Here is a 14,172-nt window from a genome sequence, read left to right as displayed (position 1 = left end):
AACAGCCTCAGGTCCCTTCCTTTTCCCCCTCAGCCGCTTAAGCGGCTGAGGGGGAAAAGGAAGGGACCTGAGGCTGTTAGGAATTGTGGGAGTTGAAGTCCAAAACACCTGGAGGACCAAAGTTGGCCCATGCATGGTCTAAACAGAAGATAAAGGACAAGAACTCCCCCAACCAAGCAAGAACACATGATCCTACAGATAAGAGCAATGGCTTTCCAACTTCCTGCCTCAAGGCCTTCAAAATGAGTCTGGTGCATATCCTCTGGTGAATACACCAAAAGTATTCAGCAGCCCTCTCGGTCAATTATTTATTCATTTATTTATTTACTATATTTATATACCGCCCCTCTCAGCAAAGAGGCGACTCACAAATTGGCAACAATTCAATGCCTCAATAATTATAACAAGTAAAAACAAGAAATTCTGTTAAAAACAATAGCATACAATATAAGAAATATTAAAACTATACAAAGCCTTAAAACATTGTCGTGAGCGTCTCCATGTCAAATCGTTACTCCATTGCATTATCAAGTAGTTCAATAATTCCATTTAGCTATGCCGTATTTGGGAAGGCATGCTCAAAAAGCCAGGTTTTCACCTTTTTTCGAAAAGTCAGGAGGGAGGGAGCCGATCTTATATTTATTTATTTACAGTATTTATATTCCACCCTTCTCCCTCCGAAAGGGACTCAGGGCGGATTACAATGTACACATATATGGCAAACATTCAATACCAAAGACACACAACAGATATGGACAGACAGTCCTCGCCGCCAGGGGAGCTGTCGCTTTCATCGTCCATCTGCGACACTGATGAAGTACTTCCGCATTCCCTGCATGCTTGCTGGAGTCTTTTTTATGGCCTTGTAAATTAGTTAAATTAGTCTCCCCACACATAGGTGGTACCTAATTTTCCTACTTGACAGATGCAACTGTCTTTCGGGTTGCAAAGGTCGACAACAAGCTACACAATTGGTCGGAAGCTCACTCCGACCTGGGCTGGCTTCGAACTCATGACCTTGTAGTTAGAAGTGATATTAATGCAGCTGACACTCAGTCAGCTGCGCCACAGTCCCGGTGCTGCGCCACAGTTCCTTTCTCTAGGCAGGGTGTTCCACAGTCGAGGGGCCAATGCTGAGAAGGCCCTGTCTCTTGTTCTCGCCAGATGCATCTGCGAAGAAGGTGGGAGTGAGAGCAGGGCCTCCCCAGAAAATCTTAATGTGCTAGATGGTTCATCAGGTGAGATACAATCGGATAGGTAAGTTGGACCAAAACCGTGTAGGGTTTTGTAGGCTAAAGTCAACACTTTGAATTGTGCCCAGAAGCAAACTGGCAGCCAGTGGAATGGGTGCAACAGAGCAGTTGTGTGCTCCCTGAGCACTGCTCCTGTTAGCAACCTGGCTGCCGCTCGTTGGACCATTTTGCAGTGTGGTGGAGGCTCCTTCTTTGGAAGCTTTTAAACAGAGGCTGGATAGCCATCTGTCAGGGGTGATTTTAATGCAACATTCCTGCTTCTTGGCAGGGAGTTGGACTGGATGGCCCATGAGGTCTCTTTTACTCTAGGATTCTATGATTCTGAACAGTCTTCGAAGATAACCCCACGTAGAGAGCGTTGCAGTAGTCTATACGGGATGTAACCAGAGTGTGGACTACCGTGGCCAAGTCAGACTTCCCAAGGCAACAAAAAAAAAAAACCCTTTCAAGTTGCATAAAGCAAACTGTTAATGGGTTGTTGTAGGTTTTTTCAGGCTATATGGCCATGTTCTAGAGGCATTCTCTCCTGACGTTTCACCTGCATCTATGGCAAGCATCCACAGAGGTAGCGAGGATGCTTGCCATAGATGCAGGCGAAATGTCAGGAGAGAATGCCTCTAGAACACGGCCATATAGCCTGAAAAAAACTACAACAACCCAGTGATTCTGGCCATGAAAGCCTTACATCAAACTGTTTGATGACAATACATCAAACTGTTAATGCTGTAGAAATTCAGAAACTTCTGGGAGGCCTCAGAATCCCAAACCAAACTGTTTGAAAACCGCTGTATCGAAGGCTTCAGAAGAGCTTGCTAACTCTGAGCTCCCTCTTCCCAACACAATACTCTGACTGTTGTTCCTAGGATGTGCAAATATTACAAGTTGCATTGAAGATCTCAAACCATTCACTCCGACTCATGTGGGGATTAACTGCACACATATTTACATCTCTTTCTGTAATCTCTTTAAACATCTATTTGATGTTTACACTGCCATATAGTGAAGAAATTGCAGTCTTAGTAAAGAGAGGGAATGGGAAATTTATTATTTTACTCTATTAATTATTATTATTATTATTATTATTATTATATTTGTTCTTTTACTCTATTATTGTTATTATTACATTTATTATTTTACTCTATTATTATTACATTTATTATTTTACTCTATTAGTGCTGGTATTACATTTTGATTATTTTATTATATTATTATTTTTATTACATTTATGATTATTAATTTATTATTTCATTCTATTATTATTATTATTATTACATTTATTATTTTACTCTATTATTATTACATTTATTATTTTACTCTATTATTGCTGTTATTACATTTTGATTATTTTACTCTATTATTATTTTTATTACATTTATGATTTTACTCTATTAATATTGGAAGGCATAAGCATATTTACATTGAAGAAGGTTAGAATAATGGCTTAATCAGAGTTGGACAGTTTTATCTTAAATTACAGTTTTATGTAAATATTCAAAAACTGTAAACCTACTAATGTAATTTTATTGGCATCTATTTTTATTTTGAAATTGACCAGTAGCTGCTGCATTTCCCACCATCGATTTATACTCGAGTCAATACGTCTTCCCAGTTTTTTGTGGTAAAAATTAGGTGCCTCGGTTTATATTTGGGTTGGCTTATACTCAAGTATATAAAGTATATGTTTTTTTAATTTGTTGTAAGGTGCTTTAGTCTCAAGCTGAGAAAAAAAGGCAATATAGACATAAATATAATAAACAACAATAATAACAATAATAAGCCTTGTTCTACTTATTGCTACTAAACAAGAATGATTGTAAAGCTCTCCATTTTGGCAAACAAAAATGTCCCCTTTGACTTCTTTCAAGGTCAATGCTTCAGTTGCAGAAGTGCGAGCCCACAATTTCTATTTTGATTAGAATCAGCCAATACCGCTGGAAAAAAGGCTTTTGCCAGAAATGTTAAGAAAGCAATTAGCAATCTGAGTGGAGAGGACAGGACTAGATGGAATGCTGGTTTCAGTATAGTAAGACATATTGGTCAGTCTGGATAAAGACATGGAAGCACAGTGCTCTTTCCTACAAAGCCATCTTACCTTTGATCTCGTATTCATCCACCTCTTCAGCCGATCCAGAGTCAGAAAGGCGCGCTGAATCTCGGGAGCTGAAGTGGGACCCGCTATCTGTTGCCAGAAGACCTGGGGGAATGTTGGCAGAGAAGACCAGGGAAGTCATGAACGAACGTAACTTGCAATCTGTGTGAATGGGCAGCACTGACCACTAGACAGAATGCGGGTTTCACTTCAATGCAAATAATAATAATAATAATAATAATAATAATAATACTTTATTTATACCCTGCTCCATCTCTCCCAGGGGGACTAAGGGAGGCTTACATGAGGCCACACCCATCAACACAATAGGCACAATATACACAAAACATAAAATGCAAAAACCAATATAATAAACAACACAGCAATATAAAATCAACATCAAACACAAGCAAAGAAAGGGAGCCAGCGGATACGTAGAAGATGTTCATTATATCCTTATTATTAGACTTATTTCTAGTCTCATTCAGCAGTTTCACACCTTGACAGTCTCACTTTTCCCTTCCTCTTTTTCAGGCCTGAGCAAACTTTGGCCCTCCAGGTGTTTTGGACTTCAACTCCCACACTTCTTACCAGAGTGCCGGCTGTTAGGAAGTATGGGAGCTGAAGTCCAAAATACCTGGAGGGCCAAAGTTTGCCCAGGCCTGAGCTAGCGTCTATCAAAATAAAAGACGGAAAACCCCTACATAACAAAAGTATAATAATAGTTAAGCAGCCGAGGTTGTTGGATTCTTGGACTCCAGAGCCGCTGGTATTTCTCTTAGCTTCTCCCACAGCCGAAGCTTCTTCATTGCCACTCAGAATCCAACAGCCACCATGTCAAGCAAAAAAAGGGCAAAGACCAAGATCACAAAGAAGCGCCCTCAGCTGGCTACTTCCAATGTATTTGCTAGGTTTGATCAGTCCCAAATTCAAGAATTCAAAGAAGCATTTAACCTAATTGATCAAAACAGAGATGGCTTCATTGACAAAGAAGACCTGCATGATATGCTTGCTTCACTTGGGAAAAATTCAACTGATGAATACCTAGATGCCATGATGAATGAAGCTCCAGAACTCATAAATTTTCCTATGTTTCTCACAATGTTTGAAGAGAAATTAAATGGCACTGATCCAGAAGATGTAATCAGGAATGCCTTTGCTTGCTTTGATGAAGAAGCAACAGGCTTCATTCAAGAAGACTATCTGAGAGAATCGCTGATGACAATGGGAGACAGATTTACAGATGAAGAAGTAGATTAGCTGTTCAGAGAGGCACCAATTGATAAAAAGGCAATTTCAGCTACATTGAGTTCACACGCATCCTTAAACATGGAGCAAAAGACAAAGATGACTAAAACAGAACTCTTCCCTCTGCAGTTCTCTTTAGATCTCACTTGCGGTTATTTGAGGGTTTTTTCCTGGTGGAACCTGTTGCATGCATTTAGCTCTACAGCTTTTGCCTTTCTTCATGTATTTATCTATACCAGGCCATTCTGGCCCACTTTGCACCTGTGTAATCAGGCTGGCAATAGGGATTGCAATTGTGATAAAAAGTATTGGAGGGCAGGACCAATGACTCTGAGAGCCCAGGAAAAAAAAGTCTCAAATTTTCTGATTTAGCTGGATTTTTACATTTTATAATGATGCCATTTTGAAATAAGATTGCTATATCAATAAAATACCTCAAAATAGTTAAGCAGAAGTCGACAAGAAGCAGAAGTACTTATTTAAAAAGCCCCTAAACTTTGCATTAAATGCACTACTTGCCAAATTACCCTCCCCTGGGTATAAGACTGGGATTTCCACTCACAAGAGTACATGATAAACTGACTGATGGTTCACGCTCACTGTCCTAAATCTACAGCCTTGGAAATATAGTTGACTTTCCACCTTTGTGCATTTGGCTTTTGAGGATTTGATTATTTGTGAACTTTATGAAAATGTTCTCTCTGGAAATCTCTAGGTCAGTGTTTCTCAACCTTCGTCATGCCATGACCCCTTAATACCGTTCCTCATGTTGTAGTGGCCCTCAACCATAAAATTATTTTTGTTGCTACTTCATAACTATCATTTTGCTACTGTTATGAATCATAATGCAAATATCTGATGGGAGGACTATAAGTATTTTCATTCACTTGACCAAATTTGGCACAAATACCCAATACACCCAAATTTGAATGTTGATGGAGTGGGGGGGGGGGGGGCAATGTTCGTTTGTGGGATTAACAGAATTCAAAAACCACTGGACAAATTGACATGAAATTTGGACACAAAACACCTAACAACCCAATGTATGTCCTTCACTCAAAAATATTGATTTTGTCATTTGGGAGTTGTAGTTGCTGGGATTTATAGTTCACTTATGATCAAAGAGGATTCTGAACTCCACCAACGATGGAACTAAACCAAACATGGCACACAGAACTCCCATGATCAACAGAAAATACTGGAAGGGTTTGGAGGACATTGACCTTAAGTTTTGGAGTTGTAGTTCACCTACACCCAGAGAGCAATGCGGACTCAAACAATGATGGATCTGGACCAAACTTGGCACAAATACTCAGTATGCCCAAATGTGAACACTGGTGGAGTTTGGGGAAAACAGACCTTGGAATTTGGGAGTTGTAGTTGCTGGGATTTACAGTTCACCTACTATCAAAGAGCATTCTGAACCCCACCAATGATAGAATTTGGCCAAACTTCTCACACAGAACCCCATGACCAACAGAAAAGACTGTGTTTTCTGATGATCTTTGGTGACCCCTCTGACACCCTCTCGCGACTCCCCAGGGGTCCCGACCCCCAGGTTGAGAAACACTGCTCTAGGTCTTCTGGTGCAATGTATGGTTAATTTTCATTGCACTGAAGGACCTAGAGATTACTAGAAAAGTGTAGGTAGCAGTCCAGTCGTATCCGACTCTGCGGGTTGTTGCTCAGGAGCAGGAACTCAGGACCCCCACAAAAATGGAAAAAGTGCAAATTAATAAAACTTTTCTTTTTTTGAGAGAGAGTACAATAGAAAAGTATACTCTTTTAAAAAAGAATAATTGTGTTAATTTGCACTTTTTTCCCATTTTTATGGGGGTCCTGAGTCCCTAACCCGCAGCAAATGTTCATAGTCCTGGAAACCTGCCACAGCATCTTCTTCACTCGAGGTTGCCAAATTCTAGCGTAGAAGCAGAGGGGAGAGGCAGAAGAAAGCACTCACTGTCGGAGCCTATTTCCTCGTAAGCCGAGTGGAGATTTCGAGTCCTGATTTGCTGCCGACGGATGCGGATCTTCTGCTTCAGCTCCTGGATTTCCTTGTCACTGTCCTCCTCCTCCTCTTCCAGTTGCCTGTTCGTCATGTTGCACTTCATCAGCTCAATGGCAGCAATGAGTGACTCGCAGATGCTAAAGTGAGCGTTTTCCTAAAGCAAAGAAAAGCTGTGTCAGGTTTTGTGCAGGATTTAGGATGGAAGAGGAGAACCTTGAGTTCCCCTCTTCATGAGATCAAAGCCAGCCAGGTCATGAATTCGAACTCAGCCCAGGTTGGAGTGAGCTCCTGTCATTGGAGTCTACATTCCCCCCCCTCCCCGTTTTAATGAGCTCCCCTCCACAAATAACTTGCTCCCCCTTTATCTCACCCGAGTTTTTAAGCAGTTTTTAATTAGTTTTTCTTTTAATCATTAAATGTAGCCTGTCTATTGTCACTGTGATTGTGTTTACAGTAATTTTATATAGTTATGCATTTATATGTTTTATGCAATTATGATGTTGTTTATTGTTTTCGTTTTTATTTTGCTGTAATTTGTTGTTTGGGCTTGGCCTCATGTAAGCCACCCCGACTCCTTCCCACCGGAGTGGAAATCATCTACCAGACAGATGGCAAGCTATTCGACCTCAGCAGACTGAAAGCCAAAACCAAGGTTACAACAACATCTGTTATAGAACTCCAGTATGCTGATGACAACGTCGTCTGTGCGCATTCAGAAGAAGATCTACAAGCCACTCTAAACACCTTTGCAGAAGCATATGAGAAGCTCGGCTTGTCATTGAACATTGAAAAAACCAAGGTGCTTTTCCAGCAGGCACCAGCCAACCCCTCTCCAATGCCAGTGATACAGCTTAACGGTGTAACATGAGAAAATGTTGATCATTTCCGCTACCTTGGCAGCCACCTCTCCACCAAAGTCAACATCGACACCGAAATACAACACCGCCTGAGCTCTGCAAGCGCAGCATTTTTCCAAATGAAGCAGAGAGTGTTCGAGGACCGGGACATCCGTAGGGATACCAAGGTGCTTGTTTATAGAGCTATTGTCCTCCCAACCCTGCTCTATGCCTGTGAGACGTGGACTGTCTACAGATGTCACATGCAACTCCTGGAACGATTTCATCAGCGCTGCCTCCAAAAAATCCTGCAAATCTCTTGGGAAGACAAGCGGACAAATGTCAGCGTGCTGGAAGAAGCAAAGACCACCAGCATTGAAGCTATGGTCCTCCGCCACCAACTCCGCTGGACCGGCCATGTTGTCCGGATGCCCGACCACCGTCTCCCAAAGCAGCTGCTCTACTCCGAACTTAAGAACGGAAAACGGAATGTTGGAGGACAGGAAAAGAGATTTAAAGATGGGCTCAAAGCCAACCTTAAAAACTCTGGCATAGACACTGAGAACTGGGAAGCCCTGGCCCTTGACAGCTCCAGCTGGAGGGCAGCTGTGACCAGCAGTGCTGCAGAATTTGAGGAGGCACGAGTGGAGGGTGAAAAAGTGAAATGTGCCAAGAGGAAGGCGCATCAAGCCAACCCCGGCCGAGACCGCCTTCCACCTGGAAACCAATGCCCTCACTGCGGAAGAAGATGCAGAGCAAGAATAGGGCTCCACAGTCACATACGGACCCACAAGAATATTGGAAGACAATCATCCTCGGAAAGCGAGGGATCGCCTAAGTAAGGTGGGGTATAAATAAAGATTATTATTATTATTATTATTATTAATAATAATAATAATAATAATAATAATACTTTAGCTTGCTGTTCACCTATGCAGCCTGAAAGACAATTGCATCTGTCAAGTAGGGAAATTTAGTTACCGCTTTATGAGGGGAGGCTAATTTAACTAATTTACCACAGCATAAAACCTTCCAGCAGCATGCATAAGAATGAGGAAGTACTCCATCAAAGACATGGTGTCACAAGTGGACGGTGAAGCAGCAGCACCCCTGTGGCTGGAATCGAGCATAACCTCTTGAAGCCGGACAGCTGGAATGTTAAATTGCCTCTGTGTCTGTCTATATATGTTGTATGTCTAAATGGAATTGAATGTTTGCCATGTATATGTGCATTGTAGTCCGCCCTGAGTCCCCTGTGGGGTGAGAAGGGCGGAATAAAAATACTGCAAATAAATAAATAAACCTTGCATTCCCAAAGAAACAGTCAAACGATTAAAGGAGTGAGAAGTCTGGGAAAAAGGAGAGCTATGCCCATTTCCATCATATTCAATACTAAAAGAAAGGGCATTCTATAGCAGCCATGGGCAAACTGATGGGAGTCAATGTGGCATAGCAGTTTGAGGGTAGGGCTTGACACAACAAGAATTCCAGTAATACTGGCAGCACATTTTAAGCAACCCATTAACATTTGGATAACATAATAACAATTCATGGGATTCAGTGTGGTGTAGTGGTTTCCTGTACTGTTTCTTTTGCATTCTCCCCCGCAGGTTAACCTCTCCATGTCAAATTCCACCCTTTCCAGTGCCCACCTTTTCCAAGTCTGCACAGCTGCCAAAATCTTGCTCTGACAAATAACTGATCAAGGACTGGCCTTCGGAAGGCCTTCGGAACATCCCTTCGCCAGAGTGCAGGTATTGCCCCGTGTCTGGTGAGGGAAAAAAAGAAAAGAAACAAGAAAAACAGTCTTCAGGTTCTGAAACATTTAACTATTTTGTTGATTTATACCCTTCCTTTCCCCTGATAGGTGGTGAACAAATATGAAAACAATACAAGTTAAAAACAGGAGAACTTGAGGTATGATGATGTTGTTTATTCGTTCAGTCGCTTCTGACTCCTCATGACGTCATGGACTAACCCACACCAGAGCTCCCTGTCAGCTGTCACCACCCCCAGCTCCTTCAGAGTCAAGCCAATCACTTGATGATTGCGTATGATGATACCGTAGGGAAAGACTGGGCGACTTGAAAGGCGCTGAACAGACTGCACTCTGGCACCACGAGATGCAGAGCCAACCTTAAGAAATGGGGCCACAAAGTGGAATCCACAACATGTGAGTGCGGAGAAGAGCAAACCACTGGCCACCTGCTGCAATGCATCCTGAGCCCTGCCACAGGCACAAGGGAGGACCTTCTTGCAGCAACACCAGAGGCACTCCAAGTGGCCAGGTACTGGTCAAAGGACATTTAATCAACTACCAAGCTTGCAAATTTTGTGTTTTGTCTCTTTGTTTGCTTGCTTTGTTCTGTTAGAAATGTAATACAATTGTATCACGATAAATAAAATCTGAAATATCAGGTCTACAGCATCCTCCCAGGTGAGATATGAAGCCAGGATGAGCACTGAAAGCTGACAAGGAAGGCAAACAGGCAACAAACAATACTTTGGCCAAAGGATTCCCTGGGACTCAGTGCTGTTTTTAGTCCAACTTACTCACAACACTGTTCAAGACAGATCTTATTCCAAACAGCGGTATTTTATAGCGCTTCATACACAATGCACATGGGCAATATCTAATGCACACATGGCAATTCTTATCTAAGGTCTGTACAGAACCCTGACAACTGTGGAAAGCCACAAGTGCTGCTTGGCCTTTTTTTTCAGCCATTCTGTAGCTCTCCCCAAGCTCTATTGCAGGGGTCCTCAAACATTTTAAACAGAGGGCCAGATCACAGTCGCTCAAACTGTTGGAGGGCCGGATTATAATTTGAAAAAAGCATGAAGGAATTCCTATGCACACTGTGCATATCTTATTTGTAGTTCAAAAAAACACTTAAAACAATACAATAATTAAAATGAAGAACAGTTTTAACAGTTATAAACGTATTAATATTTCAATGGAAGTGTGGGTCTGTAGCCAGGATTTTGATTCGGGAGGGGGGGGGGGCTGAGTTTGGTTCGGGGGTGGTGGTACAGGATCTACCCTAGCAAACCTTTTGTATCATTGTCCCAATACCCCCCTGCATTTGGGATATATTGAGCATGGTGATCAGATCATGATATGAATAAACATAACAGTTTAAATAATTTACCAGTAAGGCCTTCTTAGGGACTACCCTGAGAATTTCGGGGGGGAAGGTGAAGCCCCTCAACCCCCCCCCCCCCCCCCCGGCTATGGGCCTGGGCACAGCCCAACCAATTATGTATTAGTATTTCAATGGGAAGTGTGGACCTGCTTTTGGCTAATGAGATAGGATTGTTGTTGTCATCGTGTGCTTTCAAGTTGTTTCAGACTAAGGTTGACACTTAGCGAGGGCCAGGTAAATGACCTTGGAGGGCCGTAACTGGCCCTCGGGCCTTAGTTTGAGGACCCCTGCTTTATTGGGCTGGGAAAGAGACCACAGCTAGTAACCAAGAGCTTTTATAGAAATTCTGTGAAAGCTTATATACCATGTTGAGCACTGTCTGCAAAGAAGAGCTGGGGGAAAAAAGCAGGGTTTACTATACACACCATATTCCATGTAGACAGAGCCAGGTGAGCTCACTTCGCCTCTCTGCATCGAGCAGGACATGCCGCCTTTGAACTGGGAGATATCTCCATTGGATTCTGGGCATAATACATAAAAGAAAGAAGCCATCAAACAACACACTGAGAATAAGTCTTGGGGGAAAACGAAGACAAGTGTAAACAATGAGGAAAAATGATGCACCACTGGGGGGGGGGGGGGGGTTTAAACTGATAAGGAAGGAATTGGGATATTCAGGCAATGAGTGTGTTGCAGGAACCATGACAGAGATACAAGCCATGGAGCACAATTCTAAGGTGATGAATGGAAACCATGCAGAAAGCTGAAAATATGGACATCCAACACGTTGGGTGTAGATGTAGAACCAAATGTTGGGCCAGTGGATGTTACACAAGAGTCTCAGAAAATCAAATTCAACATTCCATTTGAATTCACCAAGAAACTCCAAACTGAGCTGTTGAATCCTTGCCTCGATTTCTGCAAAATAGCAACATCCTTTCCTCACAGTGGACAGAATATGTGGCATTTGGGCAGCAAAGAACATGGCCTGCAGGGTTAAAAGCTGAGACCTAGACCTCTGGAAAGACCCACTGCATTATTGACATAGGCCCTGACCCTTCCATACTGGAGCACTCCCAGTCACAATTTAAACACTTCCTAGGGAATTTAAATTCCCTGGAAGACCATCATGTTACAGGTATTATGGGGAGGAAATCAAAAAGGAGGTTCAAGCTTCCTGCCAGTGACTGTTAACACTATTGCCACTGCTGTCAGGTAGATTTTTCTGGAGACCATCAGCAATTATTTTCGTTCCTCCTCCCTCTGCCACCATGCTATTTGGAAAGTATAAATCTATTTCTCTTGCAGTGGCAGCAGGGAAAAACCGAAGTGTTCTGACAAAGTCTAGTAAGACCTCATGTGCATGTGTTGAAGGGTTTCCACTTAACCTGGCTTTGAGAAGAAATGCAGAAACAGAAAAACTACCCTTCCTGTAACTGGAGAGGTCAAGGTAGCACCATTATAAATGAAATGAAGACAAATGCTCTGGTAATGACCTCTTGCTGAAACCTTCTCCTCTTATCTCCTTCAGGGCTCTGGATTAGAAGTATTTGGCCCACAGCGATGATTCTGCACGTTTCTGTCAGGACACAAAGTTTGCCTGATCCTACACTCACAAAATAATAATGGCATCTCTGAGCTACAGTTATCATGGGGAAGGTTCCGTGTTCAACCTAAACCTTCACCACAATCAACCTCCAAGAACCACAAATATGTAACTAGGCAGCAGGTGGCTTTGTACTTTATCCCATCGACTAGTGGAATATGAAGACAACAGGAGTACATACAATGAAATGAAGGATGAAATAGAAAGGAACTGACATTTGAAATAATTTGCACCTCGAACATGCAATGGCAAAGAAGAGGAGAGAATGCAGCAGTGCAAACACTGCTATCAACTTCAATAGCTTAGAGGCAAAACCCAAAACAGGATCATTTTGTCAGAAATATTAAAAATTAACTAGGTATTTTTAATTACAAATATGTGAGTCAAGCACTGAAAGGGTTAAATGAATACAATTACTCAGCAAAAGCTGTGGTTCTATATGAACAGGTGTGCTTGTAGTGTAATAGTACTCAGTCAGTGAGAGGTCTCAGTGGGAGTAAGGCCTCAGTCTGAGAGAGCCCTCAGTGGGAGAAGGCCTCAATGGGAGAAAGGCCTCAGTGTGAAGGAGGCTTCACCATGTTAGTAGGTCTCAGTATGATTTTTTTTTTGTCGTATCAGGAGCAACCGCTCCTGTTGTGAGAGAATTTACCGTCTGCAAGGACATTGCCCAGGGGACGCCCAGATGATTTTTGATGTTTTATCATCCTTGTGGGAGGCTTCTCTCATGTCCCCGCATGAGGAGCTGGAGCTAATAGAGGGAGCTCATCCGCCTCTCCTCGGATTCGAACTTGCGACCTATCGGTCTTCAGTCCTGCTGGCACAGTGCTTCAACCCACTGCGCCACCGGGGGCTCCAGTATGATAATGCCTTGTGTGCAATGCTCCAGTGTGACGGTTGAACTTTATGTTATGGAGAACTTGTTTATGGTAAATAGTGCAACCATATTATTTTGCTATAACGAAAAGCCTCCTATGGATGAAATAACTTTGGTCTGTGTGTTTTTGTACTTTTTATCACTTTGGACTACTGCTGCTGTGTCATGCTGCTGCTAATAAGTTACTCTACTGTGCATTTATGAGGAGCGTCTTTTGATAATAAGCCCACTCGCCCAACACATCTGACAGATTTTTTTCCCAATACAGAATCCACCTCTGTGTATAATTGGTTACTTCAGGTTAACAAGCCCAGAACTCAATACTTTGCACAGAGCTCTAAATCCACTAAATAAGAAACTTATAACTTTTGCTCCTCAGTCTCTGAGCTCAAGGGAGGCATCATGGCTGCAAGCAAAGGCTTTATTGTTGAAGTTGACAGCAGAGTTTTTGCAAAGATTTCAAAGTCAGTATGACAGACAGTGATACTGGAAGTAGGGTGTGGGTAGTTCTCGACATGCTGGCTCCCAAACCTGCTACAGGGTCTTCTATTATAATGCTCATATCCCTGTGCCCTCCTAAGGACCCGCAGCAAAGCAGAAAAGAAGGGAATGTTAGAAGAAAGAAAAGAGATGAGTTACTTACCAAGGAGGAATCCCACCTGCCCTCCTTTGCTCATGCCTAGAAGACCCCTGAAAGGCCCGGCTGTTCCTCCGACCATGAAATATTCCCACTTCACTTCTGACTTGCCAAACTTTCAGAGCAGTTTCCTTCAAAAGGGGTCTTTCTGTAAGCCAGCTCAGACTTGCTGGGCTCTTCGTCTATATCTCATGCAATCCCCATTGTCTTTTTCTCTTCCACTTGTACTGGTCACCAGTAATGCTGTAGGTTCACACTGAATTACTGGTGACCAGGATATATTACGTTGCAGTCATTGTAGATGACATTTGTGTCACACAGGTGACAGCCTCTGGGGCAGCAAGCCAGGCTCCTCTCTTATAGTAATTTCAGTAATTGTGCTTTAGAGTGTGGTAATCTCCAGATACCAGTACCGACTGCTGAACCACAATGATGCAAAAACTGACCCATTGAACCTCCAGCTCTCAGTCTAATT

At 42.5% G+C, this 14,172-nt stretch overlaps 1 protein-coding gene and 1 pseudogene across 6 annotated transcripts in view; one reads left to right on the top strand and one right to left on the bottom strand.

The window, feature by feature from the left end:
• The window catches only part of RUBCN (rubicon autophagy regulator), an 89,763-nt gene that overhangs the window by 24,084 nt on the left and 51,507 nt on the right, over nucleotides 1–14,172 (bottom strand). For 4 of the 6 annotated variants that reach the window (XM_067466118.1, XM_060767292.2, XM_067466120.1 and 1 more), the window contains exons 8-12: nucleotides 13,592–13,636; nucleotides 11,006–11,101; nucleotides 9,087–9,202; nucleotides 6,551–6,752; nucleotides 3,346–3,447 (exon numbers count right to left, since the gene is read on the bottom strand). In XM_067466118.1, coding sequence (XP_067322219.1) covers nucleotides 3,346–3,447; nucleotides 6,551–6,752; nucleotides 9,087–9,202; nucleotides 11,006–11,101; nucleotides 13,592–13,636 — 561 coding nt within the window. The remainder of the gene's footprint in view (nucleotides 1–3,345; nucleotides 3,448–6,550; nucleotides 6,753–9,086; nucleotides 9,203–11,005; nucleotides 11,102–13,591; nucleotides 13,637–14,172) is intronic. The other 2 variants (XM_060767288.2, XM_067466119.1) reach the window with 1 other exon arrangement.
• On the top strand, nucleotides 4,118–5,024 carry LOC137096529 (myosin regulatory light chain 2, smooth muscle minor isoform pseudogene; annotated as a pseudogene).

Source organism: Anolis sagrei, chromosome 3 (assembly GCF_037176765.1).
Source record: "Anolis sagrei isolate rAnoSag1 chromosome 3, rAnoSag1.mat, whole genome shotgun sequence".
Classification (NCBI taxonomy): Eukaryota; Metazoa; Chordata; class Lepidosauria; order Squamata; family Dactyloidae; genus Anolis; species Anolis sagrei.
The sequence above is the reverse complement of the archived record's forward strand: the minus strand, read 5'-3'. Positions and strand labels throughout refer to the sequence as shown.